Consider the following 21,950-nt stretch of genomic DNA (forward strand, 5'->3'; position numbering starts at 1 on the left):
CTCTAACAGTACAAAGCACCAACCGAGTGGGCACAGCTTCCCTCTACTGCCTCTCTGAACCCATCACTCCAAAGCCACTTTCTATTGGATGGACCCCAGCTCTGCAATGTCACCTGCAGCAGTTTCTCTGAGCTCAGTCCTCCCCACACTCCTCACCCCACTTCTTGTTCCACTGGAATTCAACTACTAGTGATTCCATCCACACTTACCTCACCTTCTCGGGACAAGTATCTCTGCTACCAGTGCAGCTGTACCTCTTATGTGTCTTCAGAATACCTGTGTCCGCCCTGTTATCTCAGTCACCCAACTGGCTGTACATCATTCTCTCCTCATGCCTGTGAACCTGTCAGCTACCGGAGGGAAGGAACAGTGTCCTGTTTCTGCATGTAACACTGTGCCTAGTAACCCACATGGCTCAGAAAAGCCTACTGGCTGGATGTGTGCTGGGACGCATGTGTGAACAAACAACATGGCTCTAGCTGGTTGGTGTGCTTGTGGCCTCTTTTTACCTGAATGTGTAAGTCTTTGTGATCCCACAGGGAAGTGTCTTGCCCGGTGCCATCAGAGGAGCCCTGATCTTTAGACCAGCACCTTCCAGGATCACATCGTAGGCAGATGGCTGTCTACCTCCTCTGTCCACACGGTAGTCAAAAGACAGGCTCTGCCCGTAACTCACTTGCTGGTTACCGAGGAATTTGGCTGTGAAATGGATTTTTGAAAAGATCAGTGGTACAGCTGAGAAGACAAATGCATGACCAAATTAAATTAATATTGTCAGTTTCTACTGGAGTCCTGTGTGACCCACCCATCCTTCTATCCCAAGCCACCCTGACGGAAGGGTCAGTCACGTCATGGGATGTGGGTGTGATATTTTGGCTGTGTAAGTAGCTCCAAAGATAATTCTACTTATCAGATAGCTCATGACATGACCAGTCTGATGGACAAAGATCCAAGGCAAAACAGCTGGGGTGCCACTTGTTATATATAAGTGTCTTTCATTTTGGCGAACACTTAGCAGATATTATATTTGTGTGTATACTTCTGTGTGTAGCAGGTGAGCATGGATGTGTGTGCAGGGATGTGAACAAGCATGTGGAGGCTGGATATCATGTCGAGTGTCCTCCTTAATCACTTGACATCTTTTTTTTGAAACAGTCTTTCACTGAACCTGGAACCCACCGATTTGGCAAGTGTCTCTGGCTAGCAAGCCCCAGGGATTCTCATGTCTCTACTGTTGTAGGACTGGGGTTCCAGGCATGTGCCACAATCACCAGCTTTTCCCCTGAGTTCTTAGCGTTCAAACGCAGGTCGTCATGCTTGCACCACACATTCTTTACCGGCTAAGCCATCTCCCCAGCTCTGCCCATATCTGATGACAATAATTCTTGACTACTGGCATGCCCTCTCTCATTTAATAGTTGAGAGGACTAAAGTTCAGAGATGTTAAAAAGAACCACTTGCTTGGGAAGTGCTCATTAGCTAAGGTTATGAACTAGGATTCAAAATTCTAGTCAGACCTTTGCCACTCAGATCAATAGTTTTAAAGTTTTTTTAATGTTTAAATACTTATTTATTTATTTATTTATTTATTTATTTATTTATTATACATAAGTATACTGTAACCTGTCTTCAGACACTCCAGAAGAGAGTATCATATTTTGTTACAGATGGTTGTGAGCCACCATGTTGCTGGGATTTGAACTCAGGACCTTTGGAAGAGCAGTTGGCACTCTTAACTGCTGAGCCATCTCACCAGCCCAGTTTTAAAGTTTTAACATGTGCTTTGGGGTTGGAGAGATGGATCAGCAGTTAAAGAGTTCTTCCTGCTCTTCCAGGGGACCTGAGTTCAGTTTCCTAGCACACACATTGTGCGGCTCACAGCCTCCGATAGCTACGGCTCCAGGGGACCCAACACCCTCTTCTGGCCTCTGAGGGACCCTGTACACATGTGTGCATTCCTATGTGCAGATATACATACACATTAATTAAATGTTTTAGCTTTTCAAAAAGACATTCTTTGTGTCTGCTTCTTAATTGACCCATTAAGTTTGGTTTCATGCTCCGATGGGAATCTAGTAACTGCTCATTTGGCTAATAGGTGGGTACAGAGGGAATCCCAGCAGGGCTGAGCTCCAGGATGCCTTGATGGCTCTACAGTGTCATGGAATAGTGACTTATCAGACTGGGCCTAAGCTCCAGGTGTCTACTGGAGCTGCTGCAGCCCCAGTGATGGGGACGGGTCGTACATCACATCTTCCAACTTAGTTTTTCTCTCCTGACTCTGCAGTCCTACCAATTGGCTTCTGCAGAAACCACCCCTCACATACCAGGGGCCACAAAATAGACGGGGTCTGCTCTTCGGGCAGAACTAAACACGTCCCGATGGCGCTGTGACCAGTGGAGTTTTGCAGGTGCCCCATTTCTCTGAACCGCCTTCCAACCATCCGCATCTGCAAGACAAGACACTGCTATGAGGCTGCTCCCATTGTCCCTTGAATTAGGTACGCAAGGCTCACTGATCAAAAAGCCCCAGGAGTAGAAAGGGGTTTGCTCAGCATTTTTGCTTTCTTTTAGAGTTTTCAGAATTCCCCAGTCACTCCTATCCACCAGGCCCTGTCCTCAGCAGCTTTGCCTTTAAAAAAAAAAAAAATATATATATATATATAATATTCCATGTGTATGTGTGTGCACATGCCACAGTATGTGTGTGTACGTATGTGTGTGCATGCCATAGTGTGTGTGTGTGTGTGTGTGTGTGTGTGTGTGAAGGTTAGAGGACAACTTGTCCCAGTCAGATCTCTTCTACCACTATGAGGGTCCTAGGAGTAGAACTCGGGTCCTCAGACTTGGTGGCAAGTGCACTTAGCCCCAGCTCTCTAGATGGCCCTTTCTTTGCCTTATCTTTATCTGGCTCTTATCTTTGGACTCCTGTGATTCTATGCTTGCTCTCACCTGCCTATAATTTGTGGTTTTTACCGTGCTCACCAAACCAAGATCTGGCCTTAATGGAGTGAGGCAAAAATTCAAACAAGCTAAAAATAGTATCAATTTCAATATTTTTTGTTGTGCTCTGAAGCAAGCTAAAGATATATATTAACTCAGTGCGATGGGATGTTATTAGTGAGCGTGGATTCTGAGATGTTCTCATAAACTCCTCGTCCACATGAACGATTCTTTGAGGTTTTGAAATAGATATGGGTGGGAAGTAGAGGGATGTTAATAGCTTGTCTCCTTTTTAGTTATTTTTAAATTATTCATATGTTGTTCAGCTGTAATTTTTTAAAGATATATGGTTTGTCTTATCCCGACAATATAATGTACATTAAAAAAAATAATGCAAGAGGGCTAGAGATGTAGCTCAGTTAGGAAGGTGTCTGCCTAGCATACCCAGGGTCCTGGGTTCGATCCCTGGCACAGAACTGAACTGCGTGTGATGGAACAGCTTTGTAATCCCAGGACCTGGGAGGTGGAGAACCATGACTTGAGAAGCCATCCTGTGACTAGGGAAGCCACTGTCATAAACACAAGTCACAGATCTTAGTATAATGCTAAATTAAAAAAAAAAAAAAAAAAAAAAACAGCAAAACCTTTTGTAGAGATACTTTACCCTGACTGAAAGTTGAAGTGATTTTGTGGACACTGAAGTCGGCAGAGGCGTGGCAGCTGGCTGAATGCCCATAGCAGAAACACTGGGTACAGCCCTCAGGGTTTGCCCGGTCCAGATGATAGTAGCCTGGTCGGCACCTGCAGCAGAATCATAGAAGTCAGGGCAACACTATTATTTCTTATTTCACAGGGAATGCCATGGCTGACCCAGCCTCTTCTACTCTCTCTCCCACTCAGCACCATTAATTTCCAGAAAGAAGAAAATGGCAAGGTTTACATACGACCTCTGACCTCCACTCCAGACCACCAGAGGGGCAATTCCAGCCCCCACCCTCACCCAAACATATACACAACAAATGAGCATGTCCACTGTCTCTGCCTTCACTAGAACCTTGGAAGTCTGGAAACTTGACTACTGACCCATCTTTGATGACTGGATGGAGGTAGGGTAGGGAGGAATGAGACAGGATTATGCAGAGCTGACCTGCCCTGGAGCGAGTGTTTAATGGAGGGGAAGTGGGGGCCAGAAAGACAAGGCTCTTACCTCAGAACCTATTCAACTGTCCCAATCCCCAAGAGCTTGGAGTACTTACCAGCACCATGTTTGTCATACCTAGGCCTGGTCCACAGAGGAAAGATCCAGTAACAAAGATAAAAGAAACCTGGAGACTTCCCAGAGCAGCCAACTGCAGGCTGGCATTCCACCCCTGCTCCCAGACCAAGCTCTCGGGCAGCTTCTCTTTGGACAACTGCCAAGCAAGGCTGAGCTCTGAGGAGGCTTCAGGAAAGAAGGCTCCGGTTTTCTCCACACAAGACAGGAACAGCCCCGTAGGCACCTTATGTCTACACCTTCATTCAATTCCCCCCTGAAGATAGAGTTGCTGAGACAGGAATTATTTCTGACGTTCTTGGTGGAGGAGGATAAAAGGGCCGAGGTGGGATTCAAACCCATGGAGAGGGAAGGATGAAGGAGGGAACAGAGCCGTGGGATGACCAATGACGAAGAAAACCAAGGATGATTGGCACGCCACCCAGCGATGGTCACTCCCATGGACCACTGATGTCACTGGGATAGAATATTGTTAACAGAGACCCACTAATTATGGCAATGGCAACTGTTACTCTATGTAGCTGTCTACTTTGTTGCATATTCTAGAATTTAAAAGGCTTCCAAAGACAGGTTTAGTGGCACATGTCTGTAATTCCAGTTCTTGGGAAATAGAGGCAGGAGGATCAGATGTTCAAGGTCAGCCTCTGCTATTGTAGCAAGTTCTAAACCCTGTCTTAAAACAGTAATAAATAAATAAGGCTTTCCAGTAGGGAGTAGTATAATCCTAGCATTTGGGAGGATGAGGCAGGAGGATTGCTATGACTTCAAGGCTAGCCTGGCTACATGACGAGTTCTAGGCCCAGCCTCTGTTACAGGGTAAGACTCTGTCTCAACATGCATATGGTGTGTGTGTGTGTGTGTGTGTGTGTGTGTGTGTCTGAGTTTCAGGCAGTTGTGGGCCACTGGACACGGATGCAGGGATCCCAGATAGGATCCTCTGAAAGAGCAGCAAATACTCTCAACAACACCCTGAGACCACAGGCTCGGAATGCACAGGCAGCGCCTTCACCCAGGCAGATGTGTTTGGCAGGGTGCCAGGAAAATGCTTGCTTTCTTTGAGCTCTGAGGCCACCCTCATGATGGCTCCTCCGCTCACAGCCATCTCGGGGGGGGGGGGGGGAGGAAACTTTAGTCGGAACACAGATTGGACTCAAGGGATGTCCTGAGGCAGCAACTGAGGGCCAATGGCTCCTCACTGCTCCACCTGCCTCAACATGGCTCAGGCCCAAAGGGCTCTAACGTACTGTCCCAGTTCATGTGTGTACGTGTAAGTACCATCCCCTTCCTGGGGCGGTTCCTTTTCAGTACACAATGGTTATGTATGGCCATAGACTGCCATGGTGGCTGTTGCGAGGATTTTCCTCAATGTGTTTAATTAGGCCAGGCGTCTCCCAAGACCCACTTTAGTCACGTGGTCTCATTATTGCACACAGCCTTGCATCTAAGCACCTGGGAGTCCCAGGCAGCTGCCAAGGGGACTCTCTGGGGCCCTCTGTCTCTGTCACAGGAAAAACAAACAGAGGGGACCCAAGGCAGAGGATGGACCTCAATGAATGTTTTTTTGTTTGTTTGTTTGTTTGTTTGTTTTTTAAGCTCAGCCTTTGAGGAAAGGGAGAAAGAAGCTCTCAACATTTGTTCAGAACCCACTTTCCATAATTGTTCTCTGTGGATTGATTCTTAAACACCAGGTGCCAGAGCACTGTCCCTCAAGTCCTCAGGGGCACGGTTCGCACAGACCTATCACAGCGCTCTCCAGTGACGGCTGGTTTGCAGACACATCGGCCAGAATCACAGGGTCCAGAGATGCCAGCTGGGTCACAGTCACACTTGGAATCTCTGAGTGAACAAAAAGAGGAAGAAAGTTAGGAGCCGCTTTCCAGCACTTCACAGTCAGACACGCAAAAGTCAGCTGCCCAAGCAAGAGACATCCCAAGGCTACGGCTTTCTTCTGGGGACTTCTCTCAGCAATCACATCCCCACTGAACTCTTCTCACCTTTAACAACACGTTTATTTAAGCCAGTGGGGCAGTGGCCAGTGAACCCTGGGCTACCTACCCGAAAAGAGCAGAGTGTGCCAAGTGCAGGCCAAGGCCATTACTAAACGATTTAGTCTGGTCAACTAAGCACGTTAGTCTTTTTAAAAATAAGTACATAATTTATTTCTAAATAGTCTAACTCAATCACGTCTTTTAGGATGGCGCAGTCCCCTGTGTACCTGATATTGCAGTATGTTCAGGCTCTACCATTTGGTAAGGCTCAACTGAGATATAATTCATATGTCATGGAATTCACCTGTGTATTGTGAACCGTTCACTGGTTTGTAATCAGTTCTTGAAAATCATATGACCATTATCACAAAGAACAGATCTTAACCATTTCCAATGCTCCTAAAAGAGCCAAGCCACACCCTCCCTCAGCTCCCACCCCCAGCCAGATGTGGACACTGATGTACTTTCTGTCTCATTAGATTTGACTACTCTGGATATTTCTTATCATTGAGATCATATCACATGTGGCCATTTGTGACTGACTTATTTCACATACCATAAGTTTTCAAGGTCTGCCCATGTCATATCACGGAGTATATATCGTCCTCATGGCTGAATATAATCCCACCATATGGATTTACCATAATTTGCTTATCTATTCATTAGCTGGTAGACATTTGGTGTATTCCCAGTTCTTAGCAATGATGGGTAATGTTTACATGAACTTCAGCACACTAGGTTTTGTGCATTTTATCCATTTTTATCTATCATGCATGTATGTCTAGGAGTGGAATTTCTGATTTCGCTGTCTTTTGTTTGCCTTGGTGGTGAGACTCTTCCTGGAGGCACCGGAGCAGTCATCTGATCCTGACACAGCCTCCCTGACTCAGGGCTCCCTCTGGTTTCCATCACTCTTTTTGGCACACGCTCACGTATCTACCTCATCAGTCTAAAACCGAAGCTGCTAGCTCTCCCCTGGTAATGAAAGTCTGCTCAAAGACCTTATAATGGAGAAAGAGTGGATGATGTTCCCCTGTGGCTGTCTTCTGACTCCGTTAAATCCTGCCCAAACCTGAAGCTTGTTGGACTCCTTCTCCTTCACAGTCCCCATCCAGTTAATGCTAGATCTAACCAGGCTCACATCCAGAATCCCTTTCCAATCTTCGTCTTTCCATTCCTCCATAGTATATCCAAATCAACCAGCAAATACATTCTCAGGGCTAAGAACCAGGGAGATGAGAAATAGGAACCATTCCTGATTCTTGGGGTTTCAAGGTGGGGAACAGCAACAGCAGTGATGTATAATGGCAGCCATGCTGGAACACCCCCATGGTGCCTCTTTCCCTTCCTCGACTTCAGGCACTGAACCCAGCCATGAACAAGACAAAGTTCTGGTGAGAGGAAAATCCAAATGCTGATAACAAATGTGAGAGCCCAAATAAAAGTAGACTCATATATGCACAGTGGGGGAAATAAGGGGGGACCCTGGAGGAGATGATGGGACACGTGGAGCTCCCTCAAGTGCTTCATAGCTTTGTAGGAAAAGGGATGAACGCAACACATACTGCTCCTTCGAAGCAGGGGTTGTGGCTAGAGTGTGGGAACCAGGAAAGCAACGAGAAAGTGATCTAAAAGGCCAGAGAAGGATAGAAGAGAGTAATCTATGCAAAGGCCCAGAGGAAAGAAAGTCCAGACAATGGCTAGGGTAGTGCCAGTAAGGCCAGGAAGATGTGCCTGTCTGGGCAAGGGACTGTAAATAGGAGTGTCAGGGAAGTGACGTTATCAAGCCTAGTCTATTTTCATTTAATTTTTCTCTGGAGTCTAAAGAACTCTGTAGCTATGAGGTATTATAGGTAATTAGCATATGTTTCCTTTCCATGAATCCACAGCTTAGCATCACCTAGGTTTGAAGGCTGCAATCCAATGGTCTGTATTCAGTCAGAACTAACATTTTCCACTGCTGCAAACAGCCAGCCAGGGGCATGCATTTCTGGTTATTCATGCTGAACCCAGAATCAGACTTCAGGAACCAAACAGAACCAAGTAGACTTGTGGATAGAGATGCTCCATCTTTTTCTACTATCCATGTCCCCAAACCAGGATCCTCATGATGAAGGCCAAACCAGAGGAAAGGAGAAACAGGACATTTTAAACTGAGTTGTTGAAACTCATACCTTATAACTCCAGTTCTGTGGAGGCTGAGGCAGGAGAACATTTGAGGCTAGCCTGAGCTACATAACAAGGCTTTGTCTGAAAACCAAAACAATAAAGCACACAATAATACTAAAACAAAAACAAAAAAAGCAAAATGAACAAACAAATAAAAATCAGGGAGAAAGGAGGAGAATAGAGAGGGAGGAGAGGGGGAGGGGGAGGGGGGAGGAAAAATGGGGAGGGGGAGGGGGAGGAAAAGGGGGGAGGGGGAGGCTTATACTGAAGTCATTCACCAAACCATACATGTTCCTAGCACACTGTTTTTCTACTACAAAAGTGAAATGATGCATAAAATATTAACAGTGCCAAACCAGGAAAGGTCTTGGGGACAGTCCTTGAGACAAGTGGCCCAGACAGCTGCCTAAACTCATCAACAATATTTCAATACCAGCAAACAGCCAATAAGTCGCTGGACTTTGCTCCTGGTTAGCATGCCAAGTTATTACTAAGGCAAGCTTGTTTCGCCTGTCATGCAGTATAACAATCGTTGGAAGGACAAGTCTTGCAAAAGAGTTTATTCAGGACGTAGCCACAGGTGGAAATGAGTTTGGAGCTATTCATGGGCTGATGTATGGGGACAGGTGGCTGGAAGTCAGTCAGCGGTCTGAACGTGTGCAACCGTTGCCCTCAAGACCCTCACGGCAGAGGTGTTATCTATTCCTCCAAGACAGATGCTGCTCAGAAGCAACTTAGGCACGTAACTAGGAGCAGTGAGGTCTAGAAAAGCAATAATTAAGAGCAAGCTAAACTTAGAAAATTAATAAAAGCTGGTTAAGTCTTGAAAAGTAGTAACTAAGCAGGTTAAGTCTAGAAAAGCAACAGCCGGGGGCTTGCTAGGTCAAGAAAAGTAACGAGAGCAGGTTAAGTCTGGGGCCCATCATTACCAGAAACATTGGGCAGGCTGCTGATGTCAGCAGATGAAGCAGTTTAAGCCCAGAGGGTTTAGTTAGCTTTTCCCTTGCTCTCAGAAATTCCTCTGCCAATTTTCTTTCTGGCAAATTATTTACCACCAGACTCCCCCTGCTACCTCTAAGCTCTGTATCTCTGTGATTGCTGTGTGATACGCAGTGTACATTGAAGGAAGACAGTCTGAGTCCTCCTTCAACAAAAGAATCTGAGGATGGAAAGCAGGCGTTTCAAACAGAAGGAACCAGCAATTGGGCAGAGAAAACGTCTTCTACACAAAGTGTGCTGAGGTCCAGTGGGTCCCTGGTTGGAATGGGGGAGAAGCCTCTGTGTCCCTCTTGGTTCCCCAAGGAAAGCCAAATGCATGCATCCAGGTGCCGAATCTCTGGGTCTCCAAACCGGCTCTATCATCACCAGTAGCACTGGGCATTTAAATTTCTCATGGTTTAAGTATCTTCTTATTAAAATAAGTGTAATGATAATCCCAGTTGTATATAGTGTTTGTATAATGATAAAATTAAACAGCCCCACATGAAGAAGTCACAAAAGTATTTGTGGGTGTCATTATTCCCTTGGTAATAGCAATGGTGGAGTAAGGATGCTATGACAATTAATCTTGGTTGTCAACTTACACCCAGGAAGAGGGAACTACCTCCATGAGAATGGCTTTTGGGCAAGCCTATGGTGTTTTCCTGACACCTAACTGGTATAAGAGAGCCTGGCCCACAGTAGGCAACACCATTCCTTGGCAGGCAGGCGGGTTTGGGCTGTATTAGAAAGGTAGCTGGGGCTGGAGAGATGGCTCAGAGGTTAAGAGCACTGACTGCTCTTCCAGAGGCCCTGAGTTCAATTCCCAGCAACTCCATGGTAGCTCACAACCATCTGTAATGGGACCCAATGGACTCTTCTGGTGTGTCTGAAGACAGCTACAGTGTACTCACATACATAAAATAAAATAAATAAATCTTTAAAGAAAAGAAAGGTAGCCGAACATGACATGGAAAGTAACTCAGGAAGCCGTGGTCCTCCCAGGTCTCTGCTTCATGTTCCTGTCTTCAGTTCCTGCCCTGACTTCCCTCAACGATGGGCTGATGGAGATAAAACAACCCCGAGTTGTTAAACTAAGGCAGATGCTTACAGTTGCCTCTGGTCTCGAATACATCCAGCATCGGTGAGCATATGGAAGCCTGGCTGACATCGGTCACATCTTTGTCCTGTCACACCTGGCTTACACCTGCATTGTCCAGAGTTGTCGCATCCAGCACTGAGGGAACCTGTAGCCCACCAGGTGGGGAGAAGGAGAGAAGAAAAATAAGTATTTGTAAGGCATTGGAAAAAACAATGACCGTCTGCTTATGGGAGCTCCAGATGCACTCAAGGATGTGCAAATCCACTGCTTTTAACAAGGAACCCAGGCCGTTTAAATCTCTACTCAGTACGGGATATTTTGACACGTGAAGATGCCTGCTTCACAGAAAGAGGGGGGTGAATCACAGAAACATTTTTATTTACACATTTGCTCTGACTTGACAGTAGGGAACACACAGTGCCTTTCTTTTTCTTTCTTTCTTATTTTTTTTTTAAATCCCATTAATAGGGTGTGGTAATGCATGCCTATAACCCCCTGGAGGCTGCATTGGAATAACCTGACCAGATCAAGTTCAGTTAGCCTGGTCTACACAGTGAGTTCAAAACTTGTTCCAGCCTTTGGAAACTCAAGGAGAAAAACCAATGACAGCATATTAACATATTAAGATAAATTACTTTCTCCCTTGTATCTAACAACCAAAGGCCATCTTTTAGGGGCCAGTACTTGACTTGTGTGTGTGTGTGTGTGTGTGTGTTTACATGAGTGTGAACTTAGGCAAGCATGTGGCAGCCAGAGGACCATCACCAGTTTTCCCTGCCAAGCAAGGCTGGGTCTTGAATTGGCCTGGAATTCAACAACTAGATGAGTCTGTTCAGATCCACCTGCCCCCACCCCGCCAGCACCATGACTATGCGTGAGACGACACTCCCATCTCTTTTTCACACGGCTTCTAAGGATCGAACGGAGGCTCTGCCAGCAGTTCACTGACCGAGCCATCTCCCCAGCCCTGATGGCATGATATATTTTTTTAAGTATGCACGAAAACCCCTTGACGAAGAATGTGTTCACTAACCGGGGGAAGCAGAAAACTTCACTTATGGAACGTCTCCTGGTGGCTCAGTCACTGCCTTGCAGTGTCTTGTTCATTTTTTCCAACAGTGTAACAGTCACTACGTTACACTGACGGGTTTAATAATGATGTTTTCGAGATGATAGGATCTCATGTATATAAGGCTTGCTTACAATTCAGTATGTAACCAGCGGTGACCTTGGATTCCCGATCCTCTTGCACCTCCCAAGTGTTAGGATTACAGGTGTGCTCCACCACACCTGGTTTATGCAGTGCTAGGGATTGAACCAAGGGCTCCAAGCATGCTAGGCCATCACTCTACCAACTAAGCTACAGCCTCCCCCATAATGGCATTTGATCCAGGAGTATCATGCCTTGGACCATATTAACTCCCCACTACACTCACCCGCCTCCCCTAGTTCTTCCCTTTCAGTACTCTGCTCCCCCTCCTCCCAGATAGTCCTCCTCCTATTCTCATGTTATCCACGGGTCTATATGCATATATAACCTAGGTTCCACATATGAGGAAAGATATAATATTCATCTTTCTGTGTCCTCATTACGATTAATATGAGCTCCAATTCCACCCATCTTCCTGTAAATAGCCTAAGCTCACTCTTGTCTGTGCTAAATAAAACTCCACCATGTGTATATATACCACATTTTTCTGTGCATGGGCACCCAGACTTATCTCAAAGATTAGCTTCTGTGCATAGTATCCTACTGACTCAGTTTCCCATGGGCTTGCTCTTAACTGTAAATGGGTCCTCTTAGGTTTCACGTAGATGGCAGGAAAGAAAGGCTCAGGATGGGATCGCATATCAGATACCCTGTATATCAGATATTTACATTACGATCCACAACAGTAGCAAAATGACAGGTCTGAAGCCATAACAAAGTTATTTCATGGTTGGGGTCACCACAACATGAGGAACTAACTGTATTAAAGGGTTGCAGGATTAGGAAGGCTGAAAACCACTGGGTTAGAAGAAGCTGGAAGATAAGAAAACAACCCCAGCTTTGAGTTCGACAGATCTCAACTCAAATACCAGGCTCTTCTAGCTGCGTGCCTCGGGGAAAATGGCTTACATGTGATTTCTTTTAAGTGAGAATGAAAACATTGCCTCTCGGGGCTGTTGTAAGTCTAGGAGCTAATATGTAAGAGGTGCCTAAGTCAGTGTTTCACATATAGTGGGTGCTTAAGAATGTAAGCACTACACTAATAGACTATTACAGTGTTAACAGCGCAGTAGTAATTTACCCCTAAGGCATCCTTCAGGCCTTCAAGGTTGGCATGGGACTGTTTGATGTCTCTAAATGTAAACATGACTAATTGAATTCACATTCTAAAACAACAGCACTGGGATTTAAAAGCCCCTACATTATAAGCCTGGCTCTGGGCTTTAAAGAATAGACAGAGAATGGCTTCCCTGGTTCAGTTTGTGTCTCAGGGAGTGTTCCCAGGGCTCAGGTAGATAATCTCTATGCAAATCTGAGGATGCAGAGGGTGTCAAAAGTGATTAATACTTAAAGTGAAGCCAAGGAGTTTTCCAAGAGAATCTTGTTCCTCCCTACCTCCCTTCCCCACATCTTCCTCTATGTGTGGGCACACGAGAGTGCACGTGTGTATGTGTGCGTGTGTGTGTGTGTGTGTGTGTGCATGCTGGGGATATAGTTTATAGTGCAGTACCTGCTCAGCATGTGCAAGGCTCTGGATTCCAGCCTCAACATTATATGAACACACATGCATGCATATAAACTTACAGCTAAAGATGTTTTAAATAATAGCTGAACTATGCTAACCTATTGTTAGCATATTTGTTATATTGTTATATTGAATATTGATATTGAATATTGTGATATTGTTATAGATCTGTTTTTTAAAAAAGGAATGAAGGAAGAGAACAAGCCCAGTGATACTGATGATGGCCACACACCTCAAGAACTTGGGTGTCACAGAAAGAACATACACAGTGCATTTTGAAGTATTCGTGGAAGGCTAGCAGGACTTAAATATGTGACTAGCACTCAGCACTGTCACTGGGACCACAAAGTCATCCCCTAAAATAAACTCACTTCTGGCTGGGGAGATCTCAGGGGATATCGCACTCACGTGTGGGAACCACAGTTTGAGTCTCCAGCTCCTCACTGAATCTCAGTGCCCAGGAGGCTGAGCTGTATCTCAGGCCCTCCTCAGACTGTGTTACTTTGAGACAATGTCTCATTGCACTGCACAGGCTGCCCTTGAACTCACTGTTCACAAGTGATCCCGGGAGCAGGCTGGCTAGCTGTGCTAGCTGAATCTGGAGGCCCCTGCTCAGTCAGAGACCCTGCCTCAGTAAATAAAGAGGAGAGCAATCAAGGAAGACACACCATGAGCTTTGGCTTCCATACCATGTACACACCTATGCCTGCAAACATGCAGACATGCATAGCCCCACATACACATACCACATCAGCACACACATATACACTACACACGTGCAAAATAGTAAGCTCACTTCTAAACTTAGGAGAAATCGGTATGAAGGCCAAACTACTGTGAGCACAAGTCAACTGTCGGCTTCATTTACCACACGTGACATAGTGATGTGGCTTTTTTTTTTTTCCTTTTTAAGATTTTTTTTTTTCATTTGAAACTTGTAGTCAATTGGGGGGCTGAAATCACTCAGGACATTATCTTTAAAGAAGACCCATAATTCCACCTACTTGGGAGACTGAGGCAGGAGGATTGCAATCCCAGGGTCTGTTGGGTTACAGAACAAGTTTACTGACAGTCTGGGCAGCTTAAGGGATGCTGGGATATAGTTCAGTGACAGGGCACTTGCCCAGCATGCACAAGGCTCTAGGTTCACTCTCTAACACTCCTTCCTCAAATCAGGCTACTGGTTAGTGATTGGTAAAGCCCAGGTACAGTTAGGAATAATAAGTAGTAAAAACAGTTCATTCCACCAATGTATCCCTCGGCCTAGGCAGTTGGACCTTAAACCTTTCAGTTTCTTCATCTCCTCCCAGGGACTGTGGGTGTGTGACAGGCATGGCCTGTCAAGTCTATCAAAATGTTTTGGAAAGTATAAGGTATTAGTTAGTCATTAGGAAATCCAGGTTTGCAGCCGGGTGTGGTGGCACACGCCTTTAATCTCAGCACTCGGGAGGCAGAGGCAGGTGGATTTCTGAGTTCGAGGCCAGCCTGGTCTACAGAGTGAGTTCCAGGACAGCCAGAGCTATACAGAGGAAATCCAGGTTTTCTGAAGGCACCTGTCTGCCTTGGAGATAAACAAAGTATTTTGATTTTTTTTTCATTCATACGGAAGGGACAGGAAGGACCTGTTCTGGGGACAGACGACCCGGATTATATTTGTAGCTCTTGCAGTGCCTTGCTGGGAGATTTCAGGCTACTTCTTATCCTTCTAGATCAACTTCTCCACTGTTAAAAGATACTTTCAGATATTCAATGATAAGCTAGAGTTTTTAATAATAAGTAAAATGTTAACAAGTCATTTTAGATCATATATATGAGACTTCAGTCATGCCTGGATATTATTATTTTATTCATATTCTCTCTCTCTCTCTCTCTCTCTCTCTCTCTCTCTCTCTCTCTCTCTCTCCAGAGTTGTTTCATGTGGCCCAGGCTAGACTTGAACTTGCTATGTAGCTAAAACTGGTCTTGAACTCCTGATCCTCCTTCCTCTGCCTCTCAAGTGCTAGGGTTACAAGCTTGTATCATCACATCTGGTTACAATATAATTTTTTTAAAGCTCAATTTTAAAATGGTCAGGTCAACCTTCATCTTTATAAGAATATCTATCATTGACTTATACTTTACTAACTTGTCTATCATGTGTTTAACTATTCTTGCACTATAGTGTGACACAAATATCCAGATGACCTTTTAACTGAGAACACTGGCGCTGTATAGAGGTCACACCATATGTCTCGAGTGACTCAGAGGGAGCTACATCGACAAGACCTGAACTTAGGCTGTCTGGCTCCCAAACTTACCACTATGTGCTATGCTATCAGCAGACCTAGGCTGAAGTCCTTGGTCTGCCCTGCAGCTCTGCAACCTTGCACAGGCATCTTCCTGTCTCCTACCCTCACTTCTGAGACAGGAACTGTGTTCAGAAGGTTCTCTGATTACTGCAGAAACAGCACCATGCTAGCTATCCATCACTGTGTATCTCTACACCTCCCACTGAGCTCCCGTGAAGTCCCAGATATCTCCAGAGAAAAAGAGGTATGCTTTCTCATACTGGGCTGGTGGGAACCACACAGAGACAAGTGAGAAACCTTCCCTTGCCCTTTCTGTTCAGCAGCTCATTCCTGGTCTCCTCTGGAATTAGAACTCTGTATTCTGCCCAAGGTTTGCAGGGAAGCCCGTTGAGTCTCTGTCACATGCTCACAGAACATTTTGTGGGGACAACTCAGCTCCTGTGATGAGCAGCAAAGCTGCGTGTTTTCTGGGGACCTTGGCTCCTCCAAGAATCTCAAATACCCATTAAAATTTAATCATTTTTATCTTGCTCTTTGAAGTCTTTTGGTTCATGGTGAGAACTGAGAACTCTAAGAGGTTCTGGATGTCACGTTAACTAAACACATAACTAAACAGACTGGTTTCAGGCTACATCATAACAGCAAACCCAGGTGAGGCTGGGGCTGACCCCAGATCTTTATCACCCCTGGTCATTCCAGTTTTCTAGAAAGTTCCTGACATTACTCCACTAACAACTCATCTTGGATACCCCAAAGCCTGCTCAGATTCACGTTCCTCCAGCTGCAGCTGTGACGAGGTTCCACAAAGCCACGCTAAAGCAGAACCACGCTACAGCTTTACCCTTTAAGTGTGCATCGAGTTATATGCTCCTAAACGCTTTCCAACAAGGAGAAGCACCAAATGCCAGGAAAGATAACAGACTAATGATGTACCAACAAAAACCTCAGTATATCAATAGACCTCTGCCTCTCCTGATGTGTTTACTTACTAACATGTGTGCACTGACTACCCATGATAAACACAGCCCAACATGCACAACAGACACACTGGAGAAGATGCTGAAAACCAGTAAGAGAGAAAGAGAGAAAGAAAGAGAGAGAGAAAGAAAGAAAGAAAGAAAGAAAGAAAGATAGACAGATAGGTAGAATAAATCCCATAATAGCTAGCTTTTCTGTGAGCCCACCTCCCAGGTAGGAGCTTCCCATCTGGTGTTTGCTCTTGCGAACAGCACCTTCAGCAGCTCTAGTCTTTCTCTGTGGCTTTCCTGTCTGTACTTTGAATGGCTAGAACCCAGAACAAGTGCAGAAACACGTCCTTACAATCCGACTTTTTCTTCCTTTATTTGTTTTTTGTTTTTGTTTTCTGAGACAGGGCCTCGTGTAACCTAGACAACTCTCTATGTGTCTGAGGATGACCATGAACTCCTGATCCTCCTGCTTCTACCTCCCCAGTGCTAGGATTATAGGCAGATGTCCCCACACCCAGCCAATCACTCTTTCCAATAGCCTGGTCAAAGCAAAGGTGGACGTGAAGAGCTGTCACTGAGAGAGACCACCTTCCTTTGTCCCTGGATCATAGAAAGGTTAACCTACCTACCTACCTACCTACCTACCTACCTACCTACCTACCTAGAAAAATCAACAACCTGCCCTCAGGTGTGGTAACATTATCTGTAATTGCAGCTACTCCTTGGGAGGGAAGATCAGGAATGTGAGGCCAGCCTAGAGAACTTAGGGCTTATCTCAACATTATAAACATTTAAAGGGGAGTACAACTCAGTGGTAGAATACTGGCCTATCACATACAAGGCTCTGTGTTAAACTCTCATTACCGAAAACAAAATACACAACCCTCTGTAGTAAAATTCAAACCAGCTGACTCTGATGAACCTGGCTCCTTCCATTACTCCCAGGGGTCATTGTTAAAACGACCAATGTCTGGTGGGGGGGACCCAGCTGTGCAACATCTCTCTAGTCTTATTTGTTCCCTAGTCCCTCCTTTCCCTCTCTCTCTGTCCTTCCTTCTTCCCTCCCTCAGTCTCCTTCACCTTCTTCCCACCTACCTTTTGAGTGGCAGTTGCAGGGTAGGCAGCGGTCTCTGTCTCGCTGTCGGTAAAACCCCTCCCTGCACCGCTCACAGTGAACCCCGGCTGTATTGTCATTGCAGTTAAGGCAACGGAACCCGCTGCCTGTCTGTCGCTGGAGCTCCTGATCAAAGACGCATTGCCTGGACTTCCCATTGCAATCACAGACTAGGGAAGAGGAAACAGAGACACTGTCAGAAACAGAGATCAGAACCTTCCAGGTTATCATTATCATCTGTTATGCATGGCCTACTACACATTGACTTAAAATACTTAATAAAAGGAGAGTGATGTGGGCTATTGGGGGAATAATCAGGACTCTTGTCCCACCTAAAGGAAGCAGCTATCAGATAGTGCTGGGGTGATCATTGCTTGGGAAACATGGATTCAGGGTCACCAAACTGTCCAATTGCATAAGAGAAGCCAATAAGCTTAGGTGATGTTTTTATATGAACATTCCTGGTTGGAATAGCTGCAGAGAATTCCCTGTAAGCACTGTGTAAACCAACAGAACAAGTTGGACTCTCATGCAACTCTCTAGCAGCTCATGCTGTCCACCGTTGAAGAAACACAACAGTTGTCTCTCAACAGCGTCAATGCTGAGTGGCCGAAACGACCATCTGGACTGGTCCTTCTCATCCCCACTTGTGTCTTGTACGTCCCTCCCAAAGCCTTGTCAAAGAAAACCAGCATCCAGCACTGGCCAACTCTGTGTGTGGTTCTAAATGAAAGTCACACATGGAAATAATTGACATAGTATAGTATCTGAAACACTCAAAACATTTTAATCATGGTTTGTTAGAAAAGGTGATGCGCCTTCAAATCCAAAGAACTGAAACATTTCTTTGAACAAATTGCCTTTCTCTCCTGTGTTGTGGTTCAACTCAACCCCTGGGCTCTGTAGATGCTAGGGAAGCACCCTACCAGTGGGCTATGTCGTCAGTGCTTTGGGCAGATCACTTTGACTTTTGCATCCTGTTTCCTCGTCTATAGATGTGGAACAGGTCAGCCTTCTGGCACTCTAAAGAGGATCCATCCGAGTAAGGACCAGCCAGGACCCTTGCATGGGCTCATTTTCCTTCTTCAGAAGAAACAGGTTAAAAACAGCACTTAAAGGTGAGGAAACTCGACCCAATAAAGAGCTGGGCTCTGAACCCAAATCTTTCTGTGCTGTCTTCATTGGCCCTGAAGCCTTGATGTGTGAGGCAAAGCCTTGGTGTGTGTGAAGCTGGCTTTGGAATATCCAGAACTATGATTTAACCAGAGTGCTGACCACAAAGCTGGCAACGGTGCCCTATGTGCTTAGCAGCTGTCCTGTGCAGGCCCTATCCACCTCTGAAGCCACAAAGGTACTGCCATCAATCTCATTGGCCTCCTCAATATGTCATACCAGCCCAGAGCCACTCTGTCTCTTTTGAGTATTACATGTGTGTTCATGCTTTTATGTATGGCATGCTACTACATGTATTTAGAGCACAGAGGACAACGTTTGGGAGACAGTTCCTCTCCTTCTACCATATGGGGCCCAAGGATTGAACTCAGGTCCTTGTGCTTGGCACCAAGTACCTTTACCTACTGGTGTCTTGATCCCTTGATCAAGGGTTTCTGGGGCTTACATCCACGAGCTCGGCTGATCCTCCCATCAATGTTTTAACCTCTCTGTTTAGGGGATGGAAAGGTGAATGCTCAGAGCAGGTGGCCACTGACCACTTCCCTGATTGGGCCTGGGGCAGCAGGGGAAGGGTTAGGATGTGCCCAGCCTTTGAGCACATCACGGAATGTCAAAAATTAACTCTCTCTCTCTCTCTCTCTCTCTCTCTCTCTCTCTCTCTCTCTCTGAGTGTGTGTGTGTCTTTCATGCGTGAATCCAAAGAGCTCCTGGGGTGCAATCCACCAGGAGCCAAAGCAGTGTAGCCAACTACCCTACATCCCTCAAACTCAGGGATCCACTGCTGTGCCTCCTGAGTGCTGGGATTAAAGGTGTGCACCACCATGACTCTTCCAAACCCCACTTTTCAATCTCTTTATTTAAAAGACAAAAATTGCCTGTGCTACTTCAGGGCCTGAACAGCTCAGCTCTTAACCAAGCCCTGCTCCGAGACTGGACACCTTTATTCCAGGGACGAAGACCAACATTTCACTGAGTTTACCGTGTTATGAATTTGTTCCCAATTCAAACTGCCGGAGGTATTTGCTTTTTATTTTTTTGTTTTTTTTCCCACAGAACCACTGCCAAGTTGAGTCTTTCCCAACTACTACTGGTGAAACTGATTTTTTAAATCTCCAACAGATGTGCCACACAGCTGTCACATGCTGTGAAATTTCTACCAAGGGATGGGTACAATGTCTCATGTGTTATGCACACCAGGCAACTGTCCCTGTAAGGCTGTGCTGTCTTACGAGCCAGCATCTTTCCGGCCCCATGCTTCCAGGAGCTGTCTCTAAGCAACTACATACTCCTGTCTGCTTCTCTAATTCAGAGCATACTGCCATTTTGTTTTTGAGATGGTCTTATGTAGCCCAGGCTGGCCTGGAACTCAATATGAGCTGAAAATGACTGTGTATTGCTGAGCCTTCTGTTCTTGTCTCCCAAGCATTGGGACAATAGGCATTTGCCACCACACCCCACGGACAGACTTCACTGGAGGAGCACGTTGGCCTTGAAGGTCTGCATTGCCTGAGAACTTGGTGACAATACTCCCAGGAGCCTTGCCTGCAAGACTCTTTAGTTGCCAGGCTGGGCTGCGGTTAGTTGACCTGCACTATATTGAGGCTTCACGCGCTCACATCCAGACGAGAGGGAAAGTCATCCTATTGCATCTTTTGCTTGCAGCTTTTTGCTGCCATTGGTGTATGCTGGAACCATGGCTTCCTTCACATTTTCTTAGACTGATGTCCCTAAAACCAGTGACCACTCACTCTCTCAACCAGGAGAGGAAAAAAAAATCACATTTTAAATTCTAGAATATTTATAACATAGCTTGTGGGAGTCTTTTTCATTGGAGGCCATTTCTTACTGACTAGCACCATGAGCTCACTGGTGGCCACAGGGCACCCACTAGGCTGACTATGCCAGAGGATCAATGGGAAAGTGGTATTCACCCTCTGAGGACAGAGACAAGCAGCCAGCCGGGGCGAAGGGCGACTGTAGTTGGGGTTTCCATGTATGCATTTCAAAGAAAATAGAAATCTGGATTTGTGTAGGAAATCTATTGCATTTTAAATATTTGCCCAAATATATTTTTAAGTATTCTCCACCCCCCCCCCAAACAAAGCAGCATTAAGGGTAAAGGGCTGTACTTTGCGTCTTACTTAGAACAGACAGGAAATAGGAAAATTAAAGCCTGGGGGCATCACGTAGGGCTAGAAGCTGGTTCATAGTAGCTGTTTAGTAGTTGGGAATGAACTAATAAGTGAATGCTCTTTTGAATTTTAGGAATCCTATCGCTGCATGTGGAGGCTCACACCTGTAATTGCTACACTTGGGGAGCTGAGGGAGGGTCAACAGGAGTTCTTGGCCAACCTGGGCTATATAGTTCCAGGACAGCCTGAGCTACAGAATGAGGTTCTGTTTTAAAGAAGGAAGGAAGGAAGGAAGGAAGGAAGGAAGGAAGGAAGGAAGGAAGGAAGGAAGGAAGGGACGGAGGGAAGGAGGGAAGGGAGAAAGGGAGGAAGGAAGGCAGGTAGGCAGGTAGGCAGGCAAGCTAGCCGTAGATGTAAAGTAGACATATACAATCTTAGTAACCTAGGACTCTAGTTGGATTGGGCACGAACACCCCTCTCCCTAAAGATGTACGTGGCAGCCTAGCTCCTTTACCTGCACACACTGTGTAACCACAACCGTCTCCAAACAGTGTACCCAGACAGATGCCCTGCCCTGCCCTTGCACCAGACTACATACACACCCTTCTCTGGACAGTACGACACTTGTCTTTCCCGACACAGACACCAAGCTAAGTCAGCTTCCCTTCAAATATGGTGTCTATTCTGAATGCATCTAGGTGTGAGGACCGGGAACGACTGCTCCAGCCTGAACTGGGTTTTAGTGCATGCACAGGAAGGCAAAACTTTTTCCTCAAGTGAATTTTCAGGGAAAACCCTTTATTCACCATCTTATGTCAGCATACTAGACATACATATGATGAAACTCAGTTGCATTACGGGAAGGGACATACACAATAGAAAAATGATTATACGACCCTATCATCTAAATAGAAAACTGCTTAGGCTAAATCTCCTAGTTAATCAATGTCCTCCTTCTCTTCAACTCCAAAGGGAAACTCCAGATCAGCTCCAAACAGTAAGCAGGACATGAGTGCCTTCATTTACATGGCTTGATGCTCCCCCTCCCCCTCTTTGTTTTTACAATAAGTTTCTTTGCTACATTTGC

General features: G+C 45.7%; 1 protein-coding gene across 1 annotated transcript in view; it reads right to left on the minus strand.

The window, feature by feature from the left end:
* Nucleotides 1-21,950, minus strand: part of Lamc2 (laminin subunit gamma 2) — a 62,457-nt gene that overhangs the window by 25,234 nt on the left and 15,273 nt on the right. The window contains exons 3-8 of the mRNA XM_021170094.1: nucleotides 17,540-17,728; nucleotides 10,463-10,598; nucleotides 5,954-6,052; nucleotides 3,608-3,744; nucleotides 2,328-2,450; nucleotides 510-699 (exon numbers count right to left, since the gene is read on the minus strand). Coding sequence (XP_021025753.1) covers nucleotides 510-699; nucleotides 2,328-2,450; nucleotides 3,608-3,744; nucleotides 5,954-6,052; nucleotides 10,463-10,598; nucleotides 17,540-17,728 — 874 coding nt within the window. The remainder of the gene's footprint in view (nucleotides 1-509; nucleotides 700-2,327; nucleotides 2,451-3,607; nucleotides 3,745-5,953; nucleotides 6,053-10,462; nucleotides 10,599-17,539; nucleotides 17,729-21,950) is intronic.

Source organism: Mus caroli, chromosome 1 (genome assembly GCF_900094665.2).
Source record: "Mus caroli chromosome 1, CAROLI_EIJ_v1.1, whole genome shotgun sequence".
In the NCBI taxonomy this organism is placed as follows: domain Eukaryota; kingdom Metazoa; phylum Chordata; class Mammalia; order Rodentia; family Muridae; genus Mus; species Mus caroli.